Here is a 20,483-nt window from a genome sequence, read left to right on the forward strand (position 1 = left end):
AGAACAACATACTCAGAAAAATATGTCTAAGCACACACACACACACCAACATGCACAGAAGTAAATAGAAGAGAATTTTAAGAAACTGGAATAGATTAATGGAGAATCTTAGTGGATTTTCTGTGTTCTTAGGAAAATTTGTATCCAACAGTAACTAATTGTAATTACCAAATGTGCTACAAATTACCAATAAAGTGGATTATAAGTGTCATTGTGAGCATTTGACATTAGTCACCTCTTCATTCCCCAAATTTGATTTTTAAAAGCCTCCATTGTTTCCATTCACATCTTTAGCCATAATCACCAAAATTATATATTACACACAAATCTCTGAAGTTATTCAATCGTTCTCTAAATATTGATTTTATTCTTCCTTAACTCTTGCAATGTGCCTGTACTCATAATGATCAATAAATCACTTCCAAATCTCTTTCTTTGATTTAGAAATAGTTAATTATCATTTTATCTAACTTTAAGTGGCATTATTTCTTTGTAAATGACCTTCTTTCTTCATGACTCAGACATCTACCTGATTTAGCAATAACAAATATGTTGCAAGTGATTCCCAACTTGAGCAGGCCAAAGAAAAATTTGAGGCCTGATGGAGATGTATGATCATGCTTTATCCAAAGCTGTCTGTTTTCAGACTCATCATCATCATCATCAGTAGAAGCATACAACATAATAGGACACTATTCAAGGGCCCATCTCAGCACAGACCTAGAAACTGCACAACAGCATTCACCTCATTGTGTTCATAGGTTCATCTCTGTCCACTAGCACCACTGCATTCTGCCCCTCACCTTGTCACACTCTCTCTTCCAGGAGTTTCTGTGTATTTCTCCTTTGACAAAATGGCATCTGGCCATCTATCTCTGCATCAGGATGCACTTGTATGCCTAATCTGAAAGTTACATGCAGGGTTACCTAATGTACTGTATACATACCCAACTGGACATTACAGGATATGTTGAAAGAATAGAATCATGGTTCTTAGGACCTGCAAGCTCAAAGCCTTGAGGAAGCCCTGTTGGGAAAGCCTGAGTTAATTCTGTTTACCCTTCATTCCAAGCCCATTAGGGCTTTTGTGAGGTTCCTTTGGTGGGACACCCATATCACAACAACAGTATATGGTAAAACAACATGTTACCATGAGATAATGTTACTGTTAGGCAGGTCCCCCTTCTGTTATATGTGAATTCAATTGTGAGAAATAGAGAAGCCACCTCTTGAGAGGTTGACTTGGGAGTCTATTAGAAAGCTGGTGACTGCAGGTGGACTCCTGTCTCAGAGACCTGTAGCCAAGAATACTGGTAGCACAAAGCTTGTGAAGCCAAAATACAAATGTTTGTGATAAAAAGAATCCAGCCCAACAGGGCCAAACCATATAGGGGAATACTCAGGAGTGAGAAAACTTTCCATTTAGGGGAAGTCAAGGGCTAAAGAACATGACATCTGCAATTCAAAAAATGGCTATCTCACTTTTAGGCTGTTTGAAGATGGGTGAAAAGCACTCATCTCTACAATGGCATCTATATGTCAGTTTATATGGTTTTGCTTACTTTAATGATGGTTACAATGGTTAAAGGTTTCCTTTTGTTGTATGCAGTATTTTATGCATAGATGATCAAGTCAGAGACCTTTCTGCATTTGTTGGTTATGGTGTCTAAAATCACAGGGTTCATATGATAACTCTGTCCCTGCCATGGCTTTTCTTTTCTTTTCTAAACCTTTCAGTTCTCCATTAGCTAAGAGATTCCACACCCAGACCCTGGGAAGGCAGCCAGCTACCCCACTTAATGCCAGTGTGATTTGGAAATTGTTTTTTAAACTAACTTCACTAAGGAGTGATTCTGCGGATGTTCACTACAAAAAAGGGACATATAGATGAGCCAGGTGGCTCAGTGGTAGAGTGCTTGCCTTGCATGCCTGAGGCCCTGGGTTCCATTCCTCAGCACCACATAAGCAGGAAAAGCCAAAAGTGGCAGTATGGCTCAAGTGGTAAGGTGCTAGCCTTGAGCTGAAGAGCTGAGGGACAGCACCCAGGCCCAGAGTTCAGGTCCCATGACTGACAAAAAAAAAAAAAGTAAAACCATAATTCTTTGGGGCTGGGAAGGTGGCTCAGTGGTAGAGCACTTGCCTTGCATGCTCGAGGCCCTGGTTTCGATTCCTCAGCACCACATAAGAAAAAAGCCGGAAGTGGCGCTGTGGCTCATGTGGTAGAGCACTAGTCTTGAGCTGAAGAGCTGAGGGACAGCGTCTAGGCCCAGAGTTCAGGCCCCACGAATGGACCCCCCCCCAAAAAAAGGGACATATACCTTGCTTTGTTTTCTTAACTTTTCATTTTCAGTGGTAAAGATTCTGCTGTCCTCTCTGGATACCTCCATCAAACCAGCACTTTGTTGGGGGCCCATCTTTTACCAACTGCATAAAATCGGAAAATGTATCATTAATTAGTGTGGCAAATCACAATTTATGGATCTTTTTCCATTGTGTTCTCATTCCTCTCAATTCTCTCTCCTGCTTTCTCAAATAGCATTTGGTTCATTTTTACCATGATATAGATTTGTGTGCTTAATGTCCTTTCATCCTCCGTGCTCCACAGCAGCCCACCCTTTCTCTCTTCTTCCTTTTGTGGATCCCCTCCTAAAAGGTCCTGCATTTACATTCATGTAAATTACTTCTAATTATGATCATTATCATAATCAGTTTAGGTGTCCACTCCACAAAGCAAGATCATGCAGTATTTAGAGTATTTTGATTTTGTGTTATACCAGTCAACCTGATAATTTCCAGTTGTATCCATTTTCCTGAAAGTGACATAGTTTAGTTTTTTCTATAGTAAAGTAATATGTCTTTGTATATATAGTGTTAATATAAAATTGTATATAATAATTTGAGGAAGAAATAAAAATAGACTAGAATTTGCTTTGAGTAGTATATGGAGAGAGCTTAACGATTAGCTCTGAATAATGTACCCTGCAAAGTTCTCTTCTATTAAAAACTTAATGTAATAAAGAGCACTGATGCATTTGTTTTATATTTTATACATTCATTTTTATTTCATATTTAAAATTTAGACTGATTATACATTTAAATTTCTATGAAAGGTAGCTATCATTACCTGTTTCTTGTCTGATTAGTATTTTTTGATAGCAACTTCTTTTTGAAGCACTAGGAATTAAAATAAGAATCTCATATTTGCTAAGCAAGTGCTCTAACACTTGAGCCTATACATCATTGCCCTTACAATCCTCAAACCACAACAATACTGTCTCCATTTCCCAAGGACCTGGGATTACAGATATCCAACACAATGTCCATTTGATTCCTATTTCTTTAGTTATCTCAGTGATGGGGCTTGAACTCAGTGTTTGGGTGCTGTCCCTGAGCTTTTTTGCTCGTGATAATGTTTAACCACTTTGAGCCACAGTTCCACTTCAGTTATCTGGTGGTTAAAAGACATAGGAGTCTCCTGGACTTTCCTGCCTGCACTACCTTTGAACTGCATCTCAGTCTGTGTACCTAGGATTATAAGCACCAACCACTATGGTCTGGAATCTAATTTTCCGATGTTCATAACACAGTGCTGTAAAATCTTTCCATAGATCAAAAGCAATAATTATGTCTCACCAGCAATGTACAATGCACACCCTCTAACTCTTGCACCCAGGGCAGACCATTTTCAGTGTTTTTCTACTTCTTTTGGAATTGGCTATCTTCAGATAAATCTGTTGTCTCCTTTAATTGTCCCTTCTTCATTTTCTCTTATTCACTGTTTATGTTTGGCTTTGACTCATGAGAAGGTCACTTCAGTTATTGTCAACTCTGTCCCATATTTCAGTAGTCTGAATAAAGTGTGTTACTTCCTTTAACCTCCCGTCTGCTTTTCTTTGGGCAGACAAGCAAAAACTTCATTTGATCATAGTTTACCAAAATATTCCCCTTCTGGAAATGCACAACAAAACTTTGGATTTTATGCATCCCTCCATTTAACATGCTCAAATTTCCATGGGTCTCGGTAGATTCAGTTACAATAACTGCTTCATTGACTCAAATGTAACTTTTGGGGGAATTCTGAAATTAGAATTGTACATTACTTCATGTTTAATCAGGAATAAAAGCCATTTGAATATACCAAAGCCATAGGTTTAAGTAAAATGTGGAGGAGAATCTCTCCTACTTTGAATGTGCTCAAAATCATTAGGATGGTATTGCTTAGTATGGTCTTAGTCCATTCCCTGAGGTGTTGAAAGCTCTACTCGCTCTTTTCCTTCTTTCCCTTCTTCAAAACCTTTTGGTAAACAAACAAGCAACATTTTAAGACAAGGAAGGTAACAGTGGCTACACAGGCCAGTAGGAATCCAATGACATCCAGAGAGTGGTACTGGTACCAGGTGAGGTTGTGGGAAAGTGGCCTCAGATGCTTGGCTCCTTTGTGGCGCATGACAAATTCGATCCAGAACACAGCTCGATCCAGTGGGTTCATAGGTTGATCTTGGTGAATGGTTGATAACCACATAGCATTCTTTTTGTAGCTAAAGGTAAAAGAAATTAACATAAATATATCAAGTGAACTAGAAAAGTTAGATACTGTACTATTCTGTAGATGATAAAAATAATTGTATAGAATTTGGAGAGATAGGAAAGGCTTTTTTCTGCTGTATTTATGGTCACGTTAGTGTAAAAGGCAAGAGCTTCTTAATGACACTGGATTTAAGCATTTAATAAACCTTGTCAAAACAAGTATTTCTGAAGTATAAAGTAGAAACACTGAAATTCCATAGGCAGAAGAAAAGCTAACTTATTCAAGAAATAATTATTAATGCACCAATTGTTCAATGTTCAGGATTGTATCACAATTTAGAGACAGAAAGATAATTTGATGAAGCAGCTTTCCCCTCCAAACTTTGTACTTTTTAAGTAATTCATCACTGATGAATTATTATGTAACTATGTACTCATTATGTAACTATTATGTAAACATTTCTCTTCCTCCTTTTTTTGGTCTGTGTTTTAGGGCTTGGACTCTGGGCTTTGGCACTGGCCTTGAGCTACCTTTACTACTTGAGCTACAGTTCCATTCTGGCTTTCTGGATGTTAATTAGAGTCTTCTGGACTTTGGTACCTGGCCTGACCACAAACCATAATCCTCAGATGGCAGACTCTCAAGTAGCTAGAATCACAGGCATCAGCCAATGACACCCAGCTCTCCTTTTATGTCTTGACCCTAATACTTACTTGTTCCACTATTACCCTATGGCTTGCCTTTTCCTTTTATGAACCGCTTTTGAAACTTCTCCATTTTACCTGCTTACTATGAAACAACCAAAGGATAGGAAATGGAAAAGTAGAAATGATTGAGTTCTTCTTGCCTTGTGAGAAGTAATGTCCTGAAATTTGAATAATTTTAATTATTCACATTTTCTAATAGAATCTCAAAGGTGTTTGCCAATATTGTTTTATCTCTGTTTACATTCAGGTATTGCAGGCACATGAGATTTGTGTTGAAATGATTATGTCCAATAGGTAATGTGAACATATGCATACCTAGGCAATTAAGTGTAAATCCCAAGGTGCTAAAGGAGGAGCTTGTAGCAATTGCAATTGAAATGATTTTTCTCTTTGTGATTTAAAAACATCACTGACATAGCTCTTTTTCAGACCTATTGATACAAATCTTAGTACACTTTTGTTATACACTAGGGAAAAATAAACTGAAGTTCATAAAAAACTAGGGAAATGTGTGTTGTATCATAAGTTTTAGCATATCTTATCTAATTAAGACATCCCCACATTTCTCAGAATCAGCATCATATATGTTACAATTTAATATGATCTCTATGTCAGAGATTTAGTTCATATTCAGGAAATTTATGAAAAATACACTGGTTTTCAAAAACTGGAAGAGCAAATATGGCTCACAAATTATTCATGAGGTTGCTCAATGTCTGTATAAAATCAATAAGAGTTAGATGTTGGTGGCTTCTACAAACTTGTCTACCTGAGCTCCTGACAGTCACAGCTCAAGGCTAGACATGACAGAAAATTTCCAAGATTTTTACTGTAAAATAATCTGGAAAACATAAGATGGCTGTCATAGCTCAAGTGGTACAATGCCTGTTGAAATTGCAAATCAGCTGAGTATTAAGTTCTGAGTTCAAACCCAGTGCCTCCAAAACATATCAAAGTAACATGGCATTCAAAATGTTTCTGCTCTACTTATTTACAATACAGTGCTTTATTTATGCAGGCATGATAAAAGCGGAGAAATATATACAGAATATTACTGATCGTAAGACAAAATTGATATTACTATAAAAGAAATAAATATATTTATTGAAATAATTTGTGTAGTAAATTTTTTTGCACCAGATATTTTGGATATTAAGCAGCTATATTTCACTTGTACTTCTGAAGGTAATTGCTTTTTCTTTTATGATTACTCTGAATAAGATAATCATAGCCCTTAATATCTAAGAATATGTATACTTTTCAAAATAATGTTCTCTTGTTCTAACAGGAGTAGTCAAGAAAATTTAAAAGCACTACCTAGTTATCAGTGATAGAATCAAAGCACTAACATAGTGAATTTAGAAAGCATTAAATAGGAATTCAATATTTGGTTATTATTTTGCTTTTTTTGGGGGAGGTCTGGTCATGGGGCCTGAACTGTGGGCCTGGGCACTGTTCCGCAGCTCTTCAGCTCAATGCTAGCACTCTACGACTTGAGACACAGCACCAGTTCCGGGTTTTCTCTTTTTGCTTATTTGGTGCTGAGGAATTGAATCCAGGGCCTCAGGAATGCAAGGCAAGAGTTCTACCACCGAGCCACATTCCCAGCCCCTATTATTTTGCTTTTTAACAACATAAACTACTTACATTTTTTTTTGAAGAAAAGCAAACTGCAAACTGAAAGGACAGATATGTTCATGACTTCACAAGAGTAAGATTTCAAACATTTTAACTTGATGCTCTATTTTTTCAAACACAGTGAATTTTTATTTTATTAAGAGTAATTAGTGAGATCTTAGGTTGAAAGTAAGTTATACTGAACTGGAGTAGTGTCATTTATGGAGGGAGCGTTCATGTGTCCCTAATTCATTGCTTTCCTCATCTTCTAGTGATCATCTGTTTTCATCCTTAGAGATTCCTTCTAGACCATGTTTGCCCTGTTTCAGACTTTCATACTATTCTCAAGGTTCTGATAATTTCTTTGCACTGAAATCACTGGGGGTACAAATCAGCATGGTTGGGAAGGAAAGTGGGTCTGTGGCATCTCAGCTTCCAAATGCTGAAAGATGATGATCATAAGTTTGAGGCCATCCTGGGTTTCTATAGCATGACAATGTTACAACACAGACACTGACACAAACACACAGACTCAAACATATACACACCCCATGCATACAAACATACAAAAATATGTTTGTGACTTGTGAAATACATGATGGGTAATTGATGAAGTCTTCCAGAATTAAGCAAGTCTTAACTGAGGGTAACTTTCATGGTCAGATTCATGTAAGAAATTATCTACAATCAGTATTTAATAAAACAACAATCAGACTAACAAACAGCTAGAGTAGAATGGTTACCAATCATGAGTTAGTCCCCCAGGGTTTAATGCCCAGAAAAACACAGACAGACAGACAGACACACACACACACACACACACACACGAAGTTATACTCACACAGGGTTGTTAATGACTGCTTCCAGTGCTCTGAGCAAGTCTTTACTTGATATTGCTCTTATATCCAGTTGAACAGCTGCTCCTTTGGCCACCATATGAGCGATGTTATCATGTTGTTCCCCAAACAAAGGAATGCCCACCATGGGAATCCCATGATGGATCGCCTCATAGATGCTGTTAGCTCCACCATGAGTGATGAAAGCTTTTGTTTTGGGATGGCCTAGGATTAGGGGCATTTCAATACAATTGCTCATTAAAAGTTTTACACATAAAATGAGAAATGTCTAACATGAGCAATGAAAGAAACAGTCTTTTCCAAATAAGAAATATTGGACAAGTGAAGTTACATTTTACTGTCCTGCATAGCTCACCACAAGAACTACATAATCGATTTGAAAGGTAAGTAAAAACCTTATGGTATGTATCTTAGGTTTTGTGTGACTTGAGATTTGAAAATGAATATACCATTTCCTTTTGAACAGATAGGAAAAGACATAATGGATAATAGAAAGCAAATCCTGAAGCAAGAAAATGTTCCTGTTGGATTGTGCTCTCACAAACTTAAAAATAGTGCAGCTATTTAACTATTGAGGTATGCTTGAAACAGAGTGTGTTATCATTTCAAATTAAGCAACATGAATTTTCCCACATAAAATGCAGATTCTTTTAAAATAAAACAAACTTGTATGTTTCAATGGCATTGCAAATACTTGTCCTACTTTAGGAGGATGGATAATGTAATGGTTGAATTAAGGGACAGGGAGCTAACCTTAGGCAATTACAGAAAATGCTTTGTCAATGGTAAGTATACGTTGTAAAAAGATAAAGTGATCATAAAGTATACAATAGAGTATAGTAAAATTTTTATCTGGTAAGGCTGATTTTTTAGGATGGATTATAAATCTAAAAGTTAGCTTTCATTTTTGAATTTTTATTAATACATCTCCATCAGTTTGTTTCCTGTTGTGTTGTTATCAACTACTTCTACAGTTACTCATGCATTCAGTATGTGTTTTTCAGAGTCTTACCAAGGAGGTCATTCTGGGGGAGCCACTTGTACAGCCGAGTATTCGGTCCTAAGGTATCTGGTTTCTTTCCATTAAATCTCCAAAGAACCTGTTAGGGAAAGATATTATTTTTGTAACTTTTAGAATGTAACATTTCAAAATTTAGAGATCACACAGTTAAGTGATTTTCATAGAATGAACAAAGAAAAGAGAATAGGGGTTAATTAATGAGGACTTGTAGAGTACTGAGAAAAAAAACACCAACACTTCCTGTACTTACTTTCATATTTAGGAAGATGGAATATTATCAAAAATTTTTACAGTGCTTAAAACATGCTGTGATAGGGCTGGGAGGGTAGCTCATCAGTGGTAGAGCTCTTGCCTTGAGCTGAAGAGCCAAGGAGCAGCACCCTGGCTCAGAGTTCACACCCCACGACTGACCAAAGAATAATGCTGTGATAAATGACAAATGAATGCATTAAACAAATTTTTATGTAGTCATAACCATAGGTCTGTTGTCCAATAGTGTTTAAAATTAAGATTTATATCTATACACATATTTACTGAACTAGCTCTCCTCTTCCAATTTTATCTATTAACCTTTAAAAATGATATTAGAGAGATATTCTCTTAGTCTATGGGATTTCATTGTAGTTTAACATTTTTCATTTATTTCTTAACTACCTACTTATGACAAATACTTTATGTTCACAGTTCTCCCTGGAGAGAAATTTTATGAAAAGATGCTGTCATGCTTTACCAACCAGAAATGGAGTCAAACTACTCCATACTATATACTGCACTACACTGGGTATTTTATTAAGTGATTATTATGTTACATAATACTCAGCACTATGGACTGTGTACATAGTTCCCCTTACTATTCATACTATGAATGGCCCCACAAAACTAGCCTCCCTGAGACTTTGTCAACCTGACACATTTATCTGGATGGACAGACAAATGGCTCCTAGAACCAATAATGGGGTTGCTGACAGGGCCTTTCCATGGCACACCCAGATCAACAACTCACACTGTTGTACCTCATGTTAAGGCTGTACCTTCTGATTCATGACCAGCACATGAACAAATATTATTATTATTATTACTATTATTATTTGTTGGTTGTGGGGCTTGAACTCAGGGCCTGGGCACTGTCCTTCAGCTCTTCAGCTCAAGGCAAGAGCTCTACCACTTGAGCTACAGTGGTATTTCTGGTTTTCTGGTGGTTTATTGGAGATAAGAATCTCATGGACTTTCCTGCCTGGGCTGGCTTTGAACTGCGATCCTCAGATCTCAGCCTCCTGAGTAGCTAGGATTACAGGCATGAGCCACCAGAGCCTGGCCAAATGTTATTTTTATACAGCCTTTTCTGACAAACTTATTCAAGTCTATGTAAGCAATTCTTTATCATAAATCAATGAATTCTTTTGAGTAATTACATGAAGCTAGTTTTAGCTTGCAAATTATTGGTTGAGTTGTGTAGGATAATTGCAGGTTGAATTTTCATCACAAATTTATGATACTGACATCTCAAGTTATGATCTATAATGGGGGAAATCTTAAATGTAGGAAATGGAGCTGGCCTATAGTTCATAGGACACATGGCTGCTGAAAGGATCCTCAATTTTAATGGTGCTACATGTATTTTTCAGTAGACAATGGCCACTTTCCCATGAACTGTACAGATCTGGTTTCAGATATAACAAGCCCCAGTCCAGTAGGGCAGGTTGGTTTTATTTACTTTCTCTTCATTAACAAGGCTGAATACACACCCGGAATGAGGAATGAATCTTCCTTTTCTTTTTTCTGAATAACCCTTTCAATTCTAAGTGGCTCTGTTTCAAAACTGAAGGAAAGGATTTTATAGGAACATTAAACTATATAATACATTTCAAACTAAACTAAACTATGTGCTAAATATTACTGTACTGCTTCAATTTATTAGTGCCATTGAATTCCTTTCTGAAATATGGTTAGTGTATGGATTGTCTGTAACATTCCTGCAAGGACTGGAAGAAATTTCATGATTTCTGTGAATGCTTGCTAGCAATATTATCATAATGACACAATTTCATATTGTAGCTACTGTGTGTCTTTCTGGTGACAAAATTCATGTTGCATTCATTGTCAGTTTAAAACAATCCAAAGTTCCTTGCTATTCCAGCCTTTGCCATGAATACCCTTTGTCTTTAAAATGGCTAAGACAAATTAGAGCTATTTTAGCAGTCTGTCTTTCACCAAGAAACTAGTATAATCAAAAACCTGCAGCGTTTAAGGCCCATTCAGTGAGGACTACTATTGAGGTACACTGTCTCACCTTTTGTGGAACTTGTGCCAGTGCTGATGCAATCTCATTGGCTGTCTCCTCTGTTATGTTACCAACCATTGACCCCAGGGAAAACACCACCACACCATTGTCCCCAGAGCTCTGCACAAAGTCTTCCATTTCCTGTGAAGAGAAAAAATTGTGCTCCTTCTCTCTTGCTCTCTGTCTCTCTCTTACAACCACACATACACACACACACACTCAGTAAGCAAACATTAGTTCATGTTTTTTATTTTATTTTATTGTAAAGATGCTTTATAAGTGGGTTACTGTTATATGAGTATATTCCTTGGGAAACAGTTACCCACATCTTTGTTGTTCTCCCTCTGTCCTTCCCTCCCTCCCCCCTCCCCCTTCCCCCAAAGTTACAATGTTCATTTCCAAAATAATGTCTTGTGAGTAACATTGTTGCAATGGGCCATTTTTGTCCTTGTTTCAGCATTTTGGTATTCCCCATGCCTTCTCCAATTTAGGTAAGTGTATATACTAGATGCAGGCTATTAGAATCAAAGAAGTGATTACCAGGGATAAACCAAGAAAAAGGAAAAATGAAATAAAATGAAAAGAAAGAACTAGATACAGTACTTTGGCATCAACAAAGTCACCAACCAAAAAAAAAAGAACTTTTGTTTCCATGTCTTGGAGCTCATTTCAAGTAGCATCATTTTGTTTGGTCATATGTACATAGCTATTGAGCTGTTATGATTCTCTGCCAGGACTATCCTAATCATATACTAATTATTACAACTGAGGGAAACCATTTTGCCTATGTTTCTTTGGGTCTGGCTTACTTAATGTCAAACTGGCTAGGCCCAGGTGGTTCTTGCCTATAATCCTAGCTACTCAGGAGGCTGAGATCTGAGGATAATGGTTTAGAGCCTTCTGGGAAGAAAAGTCTGTGAGATTATCCTCTCTAATGTGTTACTGAAACACTGAAAATAGAGGTATGGCTTAAGTGGTAGAGCATTAGACAAAAGCTCAGGGAAAATGCCAGGCTGTGAATTCATGCCCCTACCCTCACACCTAGGATCAACAGAGAAAAATAAAATAAGGTGTTTTGGTATATAAAACTATGGAGAGAAAATAAAATATTTTCAAAATTATCAGATGAACAACAGTTAGATAAATACAGTTAGCTACTATTAAGCTACTATTAATACGAAGTACATTGACATCATTGTGTGACAAATTTTCCTGGATTCAAAATTATTTCTCTAGAAACTTTTCTCTGATATGCAAAAATTTTAGGTCTTATTTAGTTTCTTACTGTACTCATTGCTCTTCCTTATGTATCTTTCTCAATTCTCATTCTTCAACTTATTTCTGAGCAGTGTTCACATACTATCAGTGACTCTGAGAAACTTTTTGACTTTCATCATTTTTGAAAACATTTCTTTTCAGAAATGCTTTCACATAATTCTTACTAATGGATTTTCAACTGTCTTTTTAAGTGGACTATAAGGTGTGAGGGGTAGGGTAGAAACAGTTATACTGTTTCTAACACTTTCTTTATATGTGAATCACTTGATAGTTTTATGAGTGAATCAAGGATTCTTTCTAGGTGGTGAATAATTAAGTCTTAATTAAACTGGCTTTGTTCTGGATAACTCCAGTTTCTGGAATGTAAAAACTTGTGATGATTCAAATTAGGTTCAATAGGTAGAATGCTTTACCTCACTTCCTGTACCTCTTTCACTGTAAGCAAAGACTTGGGATGAGTGGTGCAAAATCACATTAACTTGTTTGTGATCATTCGGGTAAATGCCCAAAAGTGGGATTGCTGAGTCACAGGGGAGCTCTATGTGGAGTCTTCTGAGAAACCTCCACACTACTTTCCAAAGTGGTTGAACTAGTTTATACTCTCACCAACAATGCAGTAAGGTTCCCTTCTGTCCACATCCCCTTCAGCATCAGTTGTTATTAGAGTTCTTATAGCCATTCAAACTGGGGTGAGGTGGTATCTCAATGTTGTTTTGATTTGCATTTCTTTTATGGCTAGGGAGGTTGAGCATTTCTTTATGTGTCTATTGGCCATCAGAGAAGTTTCTCTCTAAGTCTTTAGCCCAATTATTTATTGGGTAGTTGTTTCTTTGAGGATTTGTTGTTGGGGGATTTTTTTGAGTTCCAGGTATATTTTAGATATGAGGCCCTTGTCTGTTGTATGGCTAGTGAAGATCTTCTACCAATCCATGGGCTTTCTATTGATCTTGCTAGCTATGTCCTTTGCCATGCAGAAGCTCTGCAATTTCATGCAATCCCATTTGTCCAACCTTTCTTTGATTTGTTGTGTTTCTGGTTCTCTTTTAAGAAAATTTCGGCCCATGACAAGGAGACCTACTAAAACTACCAGCACAACTATGTTAATTGAAGCGTTATTTACCATAGCTAAGATATGGAACCAACCCAGATGCCCCTCAGTAGATGAATGGATCAAGAAAATGTGGCATATATACACAATGGAATTCTATGCCTCCATCAGAAAGAATGGCATTGCCCCATTTGTTAGGAAATGGAAAGGCTTGGAAAAATTATATTAAGTATAGTAAGGCAGGCCCAAAGAAACATAGGTCCCATGGTTTCCCTTATTTGCAATAACTAGTATATGTCTGAGACAAGCAGAAAAGGTCAAATAAGTTGATGTTAGGCGAAATGAACCCCAAGATAAGGATTCAAATGTTTTTTCTTTCTTGCTATTTTTTCTAACATATTTATAAGATATTTCTTTGTTGCTTTGCGTGTCCCTCCCCCACAGTATAACCCTTGTTTTCACTGTATTTGATGTTGGTATAATTTGTGGAGGAGAAGGGAAAAACAAATTTTTTAAATAGGGGAACAGGTGGACCCATTGCAACAATGAGCTGTACAAGACGTTATGTAGAAAAATGTATTTTCCAACTTTAGTGCAGGGAGAGGAGGCAGGCAGTGGGGAGAATGGGATAAGAGAGATGGGAAGGGATGGGAAGGGGAAACAAAGGAGGAGGCAACAATACTTGATAAGAAATGTACTCATTACCTTGCCCATATAATTGTAACCACTCTGTTCGGTATTTTCACAAAAAAGGAAAAGAAAAGAAAAGAATCATATTATCTGAACCAGAAATCAAATAACAGACAAAAAGTTTATCTATTTACCTTAGGCAAGGGTTTGGCAGGTTTGCAGTGGAGTCCTCCAACAAAGTCAACATTTGGTAAAGTTGGGCGAGGGAATTCCAAGTCCCAGTAAGATCGAATAAGCCAGATTTCTGCTTTACTCATGGTCTCCATTAAAGTAGTGGGTTGTCCTGAGTGAAGAGGGGAAAAGTAAATAGTAGGTAAGGCTATGAAAGAGTTGTTTCTTAATATAGTATTTATCATTTCCTCCAGGGATTGTTATAAGTTTTACTCAATGTTATATAATGTGGTTTTGATATATCAGTATCTTTATAGCCAATTTAAATGGATAACTTATTGGTTTTAGATAAAGTATTTTACAGATATATGTAGTGTGTGCATATTTTTGTGAAAAGGAAACTGGTAAGAGACTTTCTATGGTGCCTCCGTTTATTAGAAGTAATATATAAACATTAAAATAAGTGATTTTTTAAATTAATTACGGAGTTCTTTTCTGTTGTTGGTTACAGAAATATTTTATCTCCAGAGTTAATAATTCTATCATTTTCCCAAGAGATTTCAATCTTGTGTTCTATAGTTTAAGAAGATGGACCTTGATTTTGCATTTCCTCTATGTTTTGTGTCTGTGGCTGAATTTCTTACTTCTACTTTAGATTCACCTTAGGAGCTTAAAAGTATGTATTCATTACATAGAAACATTAGCAAATATCACCTGGAAAAATTTCAGAAATAATGGCAATAGATAATTGCATTCACCTTGTTCATTGCTAATATTTTATTAAACACAGCAACATAGGGGAGAGGGAGGAAGGTATTGGAAAGAGAATTGGGAACAACCTACTCTCTCTCTGAAAAAGCAGAGTTTTAATGTCCCAGCAGGCTTTTCACATCTAGAGAATCACACCAAGTATGCTATAATTATCTAGAGATATACACCACAGAGGAGATTATAAACACATTTCATAAGAAGTTAGACAGGCCTTAAAACTTCAATATTTAGGAAGTTTCCTGAGAGTGGGAATATACACAATAGCCACACCTCCATATAACTGAAACCCCTCTGTACATCACCTTGACAATAAAAAAAAAATCGAAGTAGAAGGGGTGTTTGATAGACTTCACGTTATCACATAAGCAAAATTTCAATCTATTCCTATTTACTCCTCCCTATATTTTTCTTGTGTTTTTTAATGTTGTTGTTGGAAGTGGGGCTTTTAACTCTGGGCTAGGGCACTCTCCCTGCTCTTGTCAGCTCAAGGCAAGTTCTCTACTGCTTGAGCCATAGCACCACTTCCAGTTTTCTAGGTTTATTGGAGATCAGAGTCTCACGGACATTCCCTGCTTGGGCAGGCTTTCAACCATGATCCTCAGATCTCAGCCTATTCATTCTCTTTTCATTTGATATTAACTTGTTTTCCTATATTTCTGGTCCTTTTTTTTCTTTATTCCTTTGATCCCTAGTTGTCTATTAGTTTCACTATTTTTTGACTCTACCTACTATAGTTGACTCATCCTGTTACCTTTTTGATTTGGTTTGATTTATCCTGACCCTAAGAACAGATTGGCTCACTGGCTACAAGTACACATATTCTCTTCTTCTGTACCACAACCTCCCTCTGCAAACAATATCTATAACTTAAAACCTCTGATTGAAACTTAAGGCTCTGGGTTTATGAATTTAAATTGTGCTCTATGGTAGTTTTGGATTTGCGTTTGTTTCCCAGTGGGCAGAAAAAAATGTTAGAAACATAAGGAAAATGGCAAGTCAAAGAAGCTCAGATCCCACGCAAAGTAACCAAGCAATTGAGCTGTCAATGAAGGATCTAGAAGAGTGTTTTCAAAATGTTTTAAAACCCTGCTGATAAATATGCCTAATGAAAACTTGAAAACCCACACAAGGCTATGCAGGAGCACCATGAGACTAACCAAAAAGTATTGGGGGAGTCCATGGAATCCACAAACTGAAAACTATATGAATTCCAATAGAGTGAAAGGGAGTCCAATGAGAAATAGTCACTCAGCTAAAGGATATGAGACAAGACACAAATCAAGGGAGTAAAGAAGCACATATAAGACCTAAAACACAGCTTCCATAAAAAAATAGCTACCAAAAATTTAAATTAGTTAGAAGGCAGGGAAGTGTTAAGCAAAGTAGAAAGTCTTGACAGCTGATTAGATGAAATAGAACTCAGCATCTCAGGAATCAAAACCAGAATAGATTTGATATAGAAAAAGGAGAGACTTTTTCCAAAGAAATCCAAGAAGAAGGAAGGATATTGCACTAACTTCAGAACTCAATCAGAAGATGAAGGAGAAGAGAAGACAACTAAAAGGATGGGAACTATATTTAACAGAATTGTTCCATCAGATGGAATGGCATTGCCCTATTTGTAAGGAAATGGAAAGAGCTGGAAAAATTACATTAAGTGAACCAAGCCAGACTCAAAGAAACATTGGTTGCATGTTTTCCCCAGTTGTAATAATTAGAATGTCCTCTAAATCTAAATCCAAGGGATACTAGAAGGCAAAAAATTACACTTGGACTTGATACATTAAACAGCATTCTGAACTTTCACCCAGGGAGACCAAGGGAAGATATTCTTTGGAGAGGATCACAGGGCTCAATAGCAATGGACATGTGATCATGCAAAATGATGGTTATTGAAATGAACTTTAAGGAATGAAGACAGAAGTTCTTGTTTTTTAAAATTTACTTTTTAGCTTCTTTCTCTTTTTTTCCCTTTGTCTCTGTTTTTGATATCTGTGCTTTTTTTCTTGTATGTAAATTTCTTTGATTTGGGGAGGGAAAGGGTAAGCAGAGAAATGGTGGGGTATAGGGTGAACCAATTCAGCAGTGATATATACTAGACACCACATAGGAAAAGAACTATACAACATAGGAGGTAGTGGGTATGAAGGCAAAAGCTGGGAGAAAATGAAGATGAAGTAACCCTGTTTAAAATGAGATGTACTTAATTCCTAACTTACGTACCTGTATCAATACATCCTGATTACTATAAAAATAAAAGCCAAAATGGGGAAACATGCTAAAAAGCAATAGAGAATCTTCACATGTACATTCCCACTTTATTATGTCTTATGTCTGTAACATAGTTGATTGAACAAATTACCAATTTAGGAATGTGTAATCCTTATAAATTATAAATATTTATAAAACACTGTAAGTCTTATAAATAAGGAAACATTTTAGAGAATCCAGAAAACCTGCTCTCACCTGTACCCTAGCTACTCAGAATTCTGAAAACTGAAGGATTGCAGTTTAAAGCTAATAGGGGCAGAAATGTCCTCAAGATGACCCCTCCAATTAAGTAACAAAATTCTGGCAGGCTGCATGGCTCCTGTAGTAAAGTACCAGCCCAAAGCAAGTAATACAGGAGACTTGACATCATTGAGTTCAAAACTTGGTACAAACAAAAAGAAAAATAATATAAGAAAGCAAATACAGGTAAAATATTTTAAATAAAAAATGATCAAGGGAAACAATTCCTTATTTCTGGCATACAGAGGTATATGCTATATATGATTATATATCAGTCTATTAGGGAGGTATTGATGATTTTATTGCTACTGTTGTTGGCTATGTGGCTTGAACTCGGGGCCTGGGCAGTGCCCCTGAGATTTGTTCACTCAAGGGCTAATGCTTGGCCATTTTGATCCACAGCGCCAAATTTGGTTTTTAGTGGTTAATTGGAGGGAAGAATCTCAGCAGACTTTTCTGCCCACGGGTCCCTTAGAACTGCAGTCCTCTGACCTTAGCCTTCTGAGTAGCTAGGATAACAGGTGTGAGCCACTAGCACAGGGCTAAATGAGTGATTTTGGTAAGGAAGAAAAATGAGCAATGTTTTCTGTGTGGATGAAGTTTTTCAAACTGGATGACCTCCTAGATTGAAATTGTCCATTTTCTTCTTTCTGGCTCTATAGGGTAAGATTTTCCACAGTTGAGAGTCTGGTTCACTTACATAAGGCAAATTTCTCTTATTTCACACAAATCTGAGTCCCTCTTCCAACTTTCACAAAGATTATGATCTTGAATCTACTAATAACAAAAGTGTACTTACCTAAAACTTCACTGTAAAGGTTATTCCACTTCTTCAAATCAAATATCTCAAACCAAAAGTCAAAGTAAAGCATGCATAACATATTTTCTATCCTCTCCATGAATGTCATTTGACCACTTAGTCCTGACAAAATGACAGGCACATAAGAAGGAGGGAATAGAAACCCATCGCTATACTTTTCTATTTTGTAGCCAGGAGAGGAGCGGATACTGTACACAAAAGGAACCTTCAATAGGTCAGCCAGAAGTTCCCCACAAGCACCAATGGGATCTACAATCACAATGTCAAATCTTCCTTTTTGTAATTGAGCAATGAATTCCTTGTTCAAAGCAGCTTCTCTACAAATATTTAGCCAAATATTAGAAAATTTCCACATGATATTCTCCAGTAATGGTGAATATGCCAAACATGTTCTTGGCATTTCATATGTCCATCGTCTGATCATTTCTGTGGAAATAGTGATCCGTTCTTCAGTAGTATAAGACGAAGGGTAAGTTTCAAATTTAATGCTGGATACTTCATTGCTCTTAATGAAAATAGCAGATGATGGTCTCAAAACAGTTACTTCATGACCCCTCAAGATGAGTTCATCCAGTATTACCTTTATATTCATCCAGTGGCTGTATTCCATGGGCCACACCAGTACTTTCCCACAGCTTCCAGAATTAAAGTAATAACTCAGCTGTAGTATCAGTAGGACTGAATTCCATTTCCAAGTCATCCTGACTACCTGCACTGCGTCCTTTTAAGCTAAGTTTACTTCTGTCTATTTCAGTAAAAATATCCTTGATTCTGAAGTAAAAATATAACTTGGGTTGATCAAAGTACATGTTTAAATGATTGACTAATCAGAGCATGTGGACTGAATGGCTTATTTATAAAATATTAGTTTGGGAAAGACTAATTGTAAATAAATTCTTTCATGTAGCTAGGAGTCTATAACCTGTATGTGCAAGTTGCCTGTTTTAATTTTTTTATTGTGACGGTGTTGTACAGAGGAGTTACAGTTACAAAAGTAAGGAAATGAAGACATTGCTTTTCCAACAGTGTCATCTGTTTTATGTAGACCATTTAATAATTACTCAAGAACATGGGCAGGTAAGAAGTAATGACTTGTCTGCATTCTCTTTGACACAGAAATAAACATAGTGATTTCACAACTGCTCAACATTTCTTAGATACCATCATCCAAAATATTTGGTAGCAATTCTGTTGAAATATAATTCACACTCATCCAATTTGGTTTAAAGAATAGCACCAATCCTTTTCTAGTATATTTGAAGAAACCTATACCCACTTTCACTGCCATTTTTCAAGTATTCAAGTCCTCTGATAAGTTATCCTAAAAATCCACCCAGGTAGGTGTAAAATGGCTGACTCAATGTATTTGGAATCCTTCACTCTAGACCAAGGACATACATAGGTAAAAACAATAGTTATTTTCCCAGAGTGTATGAAGCAGAGTGCCACAGTAATGTTTGGTTATTATTGGGATAGAAACACGGCAGCATACAGAGATACAACTTGGCCTTACAAAGAAGGAATCAACCACACAATGTGCCTTGTCTACCTAAAGACTAAACACAGACTGTATAGCTACTCTATGCCAATGTGTATTTTAGATGTAGCTTCCAACATAGCAGTGAAAACAGGTACTATTGTTCTGTCTGAGCTTGGCCTGTATCAGTTAACATGGTTTGTTCTAGGTCCATCCATTTCACTGAAAGTAACATACTATAATTCTTTCTAATGGCTGTGTAAAATTTCTTTGTGTTTATGTGCCAATCTAATGGTGGTGAGATGGAATCTCAGTTGTTTTGCTTTGCATTTCCTTTATGGCTAGGAATAATGAGCATTTCCTCATTTTGACTAAGATTTTTCAGCCTTTAACAATGTGACTCATAACATAGACATATTGAATGAACTCTGCTTTACATAATTTGAACATGAGAGAAAAGAGCAGTAAATAAGGCAAATTATATTACAAACTCTACTGAGAGGCTAAGCACTAGTGGCTCACATCTGCCATGGTGGCTATTTGCGATTCAGAAAATCATTGTTGAGGGATCACAAAGTTCCTATCATATTTCATTCAGCAGAACATTTCAGACCACAGTTCACACAGGTCTGAAAAGTTCACAAAGCCCCAAACCAATACAAATAGGCAAATGTGGGTGTATTCACCTGTCATCCCTACTCCTAGAAATGCACAGAGAAGGCCATCATAGTCCAGGCTGGACAGTAAAAACTGACGAACCTATTTC

At 36.7% G+C, this 20,483-nt stretch overlaps 1 protein-coding gene and 1 pseudogene across 3 annotated transcripts; one reads left to right on the plus strand and one right to left on the minus strand.

Moving 5' to 3' along the window:
- The window catches only part of LOC105988431, a 496,910-nt pseudogene that overhangs the window by 185,953 nt on the left and 290,474 nt on the right, over positions 1-20,483 (plus strand).
- On the minus strand, positions 3,701-18,962 carry LOC105988497 (UDP-glucuronosyltransferase 2B15-like). Of its 3 annotated transcripts, none has more exons than XM_013020117.1 (6): positions 18,220-18,962; positions 14,162-14,310; positions 11,021-11,152; positions 8,722-8,809; positions 7,694-7,913; positions 3,701-4,538 (listed from the first exon to the last, which is right to left on the minus strand). In XM_013020117.1, exons 1-6 carry the CDS (start codon positions 18,938-18,940, stop codon positions 4,259-4,261), a joined length of 1,590 nt encoding a protein of 529 aa, XP_012875571.1. In that variant the 5' UTR covers positions 18,941-18,962; the 3' UTR covers positions 3,701-4,258. The 3 variants fall into 3 exon arrangements, with proteins under 3 accessions (XP_012875571.1, XP_012875574.1, XP_012875573.1); XM_013020120.1 differs by having other exon boundaries at positions 18,821-18,900; XM_013020119.1 differs by lacking the exon at positions 7,694-7,913 and having other exon boundaries at positions 4,399-4,538.

This window comes from Dipodomys ordii, unplaced genomic scaffold (assembly GCF_000151885.1).
Source record: "Dipodomys ordii isolate 6190 unplaced genomic scaffold, Dord_2.0 Scaffold49, whole genome shotgun sequence".
NCBI lineage: Eukaryota > Metazoa > Chordata > Mammalia > Rodentia > Heteromyidae > Dipodomys > Dipodomys ordii.

Excerpts from the sequence above, each read along its gene's own strand:
- LOC105988497 (XM_013020117.1), bottom strand. The coding sequence starts at position 18,940 with ATGACTTGGAAATGGAATTCAGTCCTACTGATACTACAGCTGAGTTAT. Across the intron at positions 8,810-11,020 it reads TGGCACAAGTTCCACAAAAG|GTTCTTTGGAGATTTAATGG; the intron begins GTGAGACAGTGT and ends TTTCCCTAACAG. Across the intron at positions 7,914-8,721 it reads CCCCCAGAATGACCTCCTTG|GCCATCCCAAAACAAAAGCT; the intron begins GTAAGACTCTGA and ends CCCTAATCCTAG.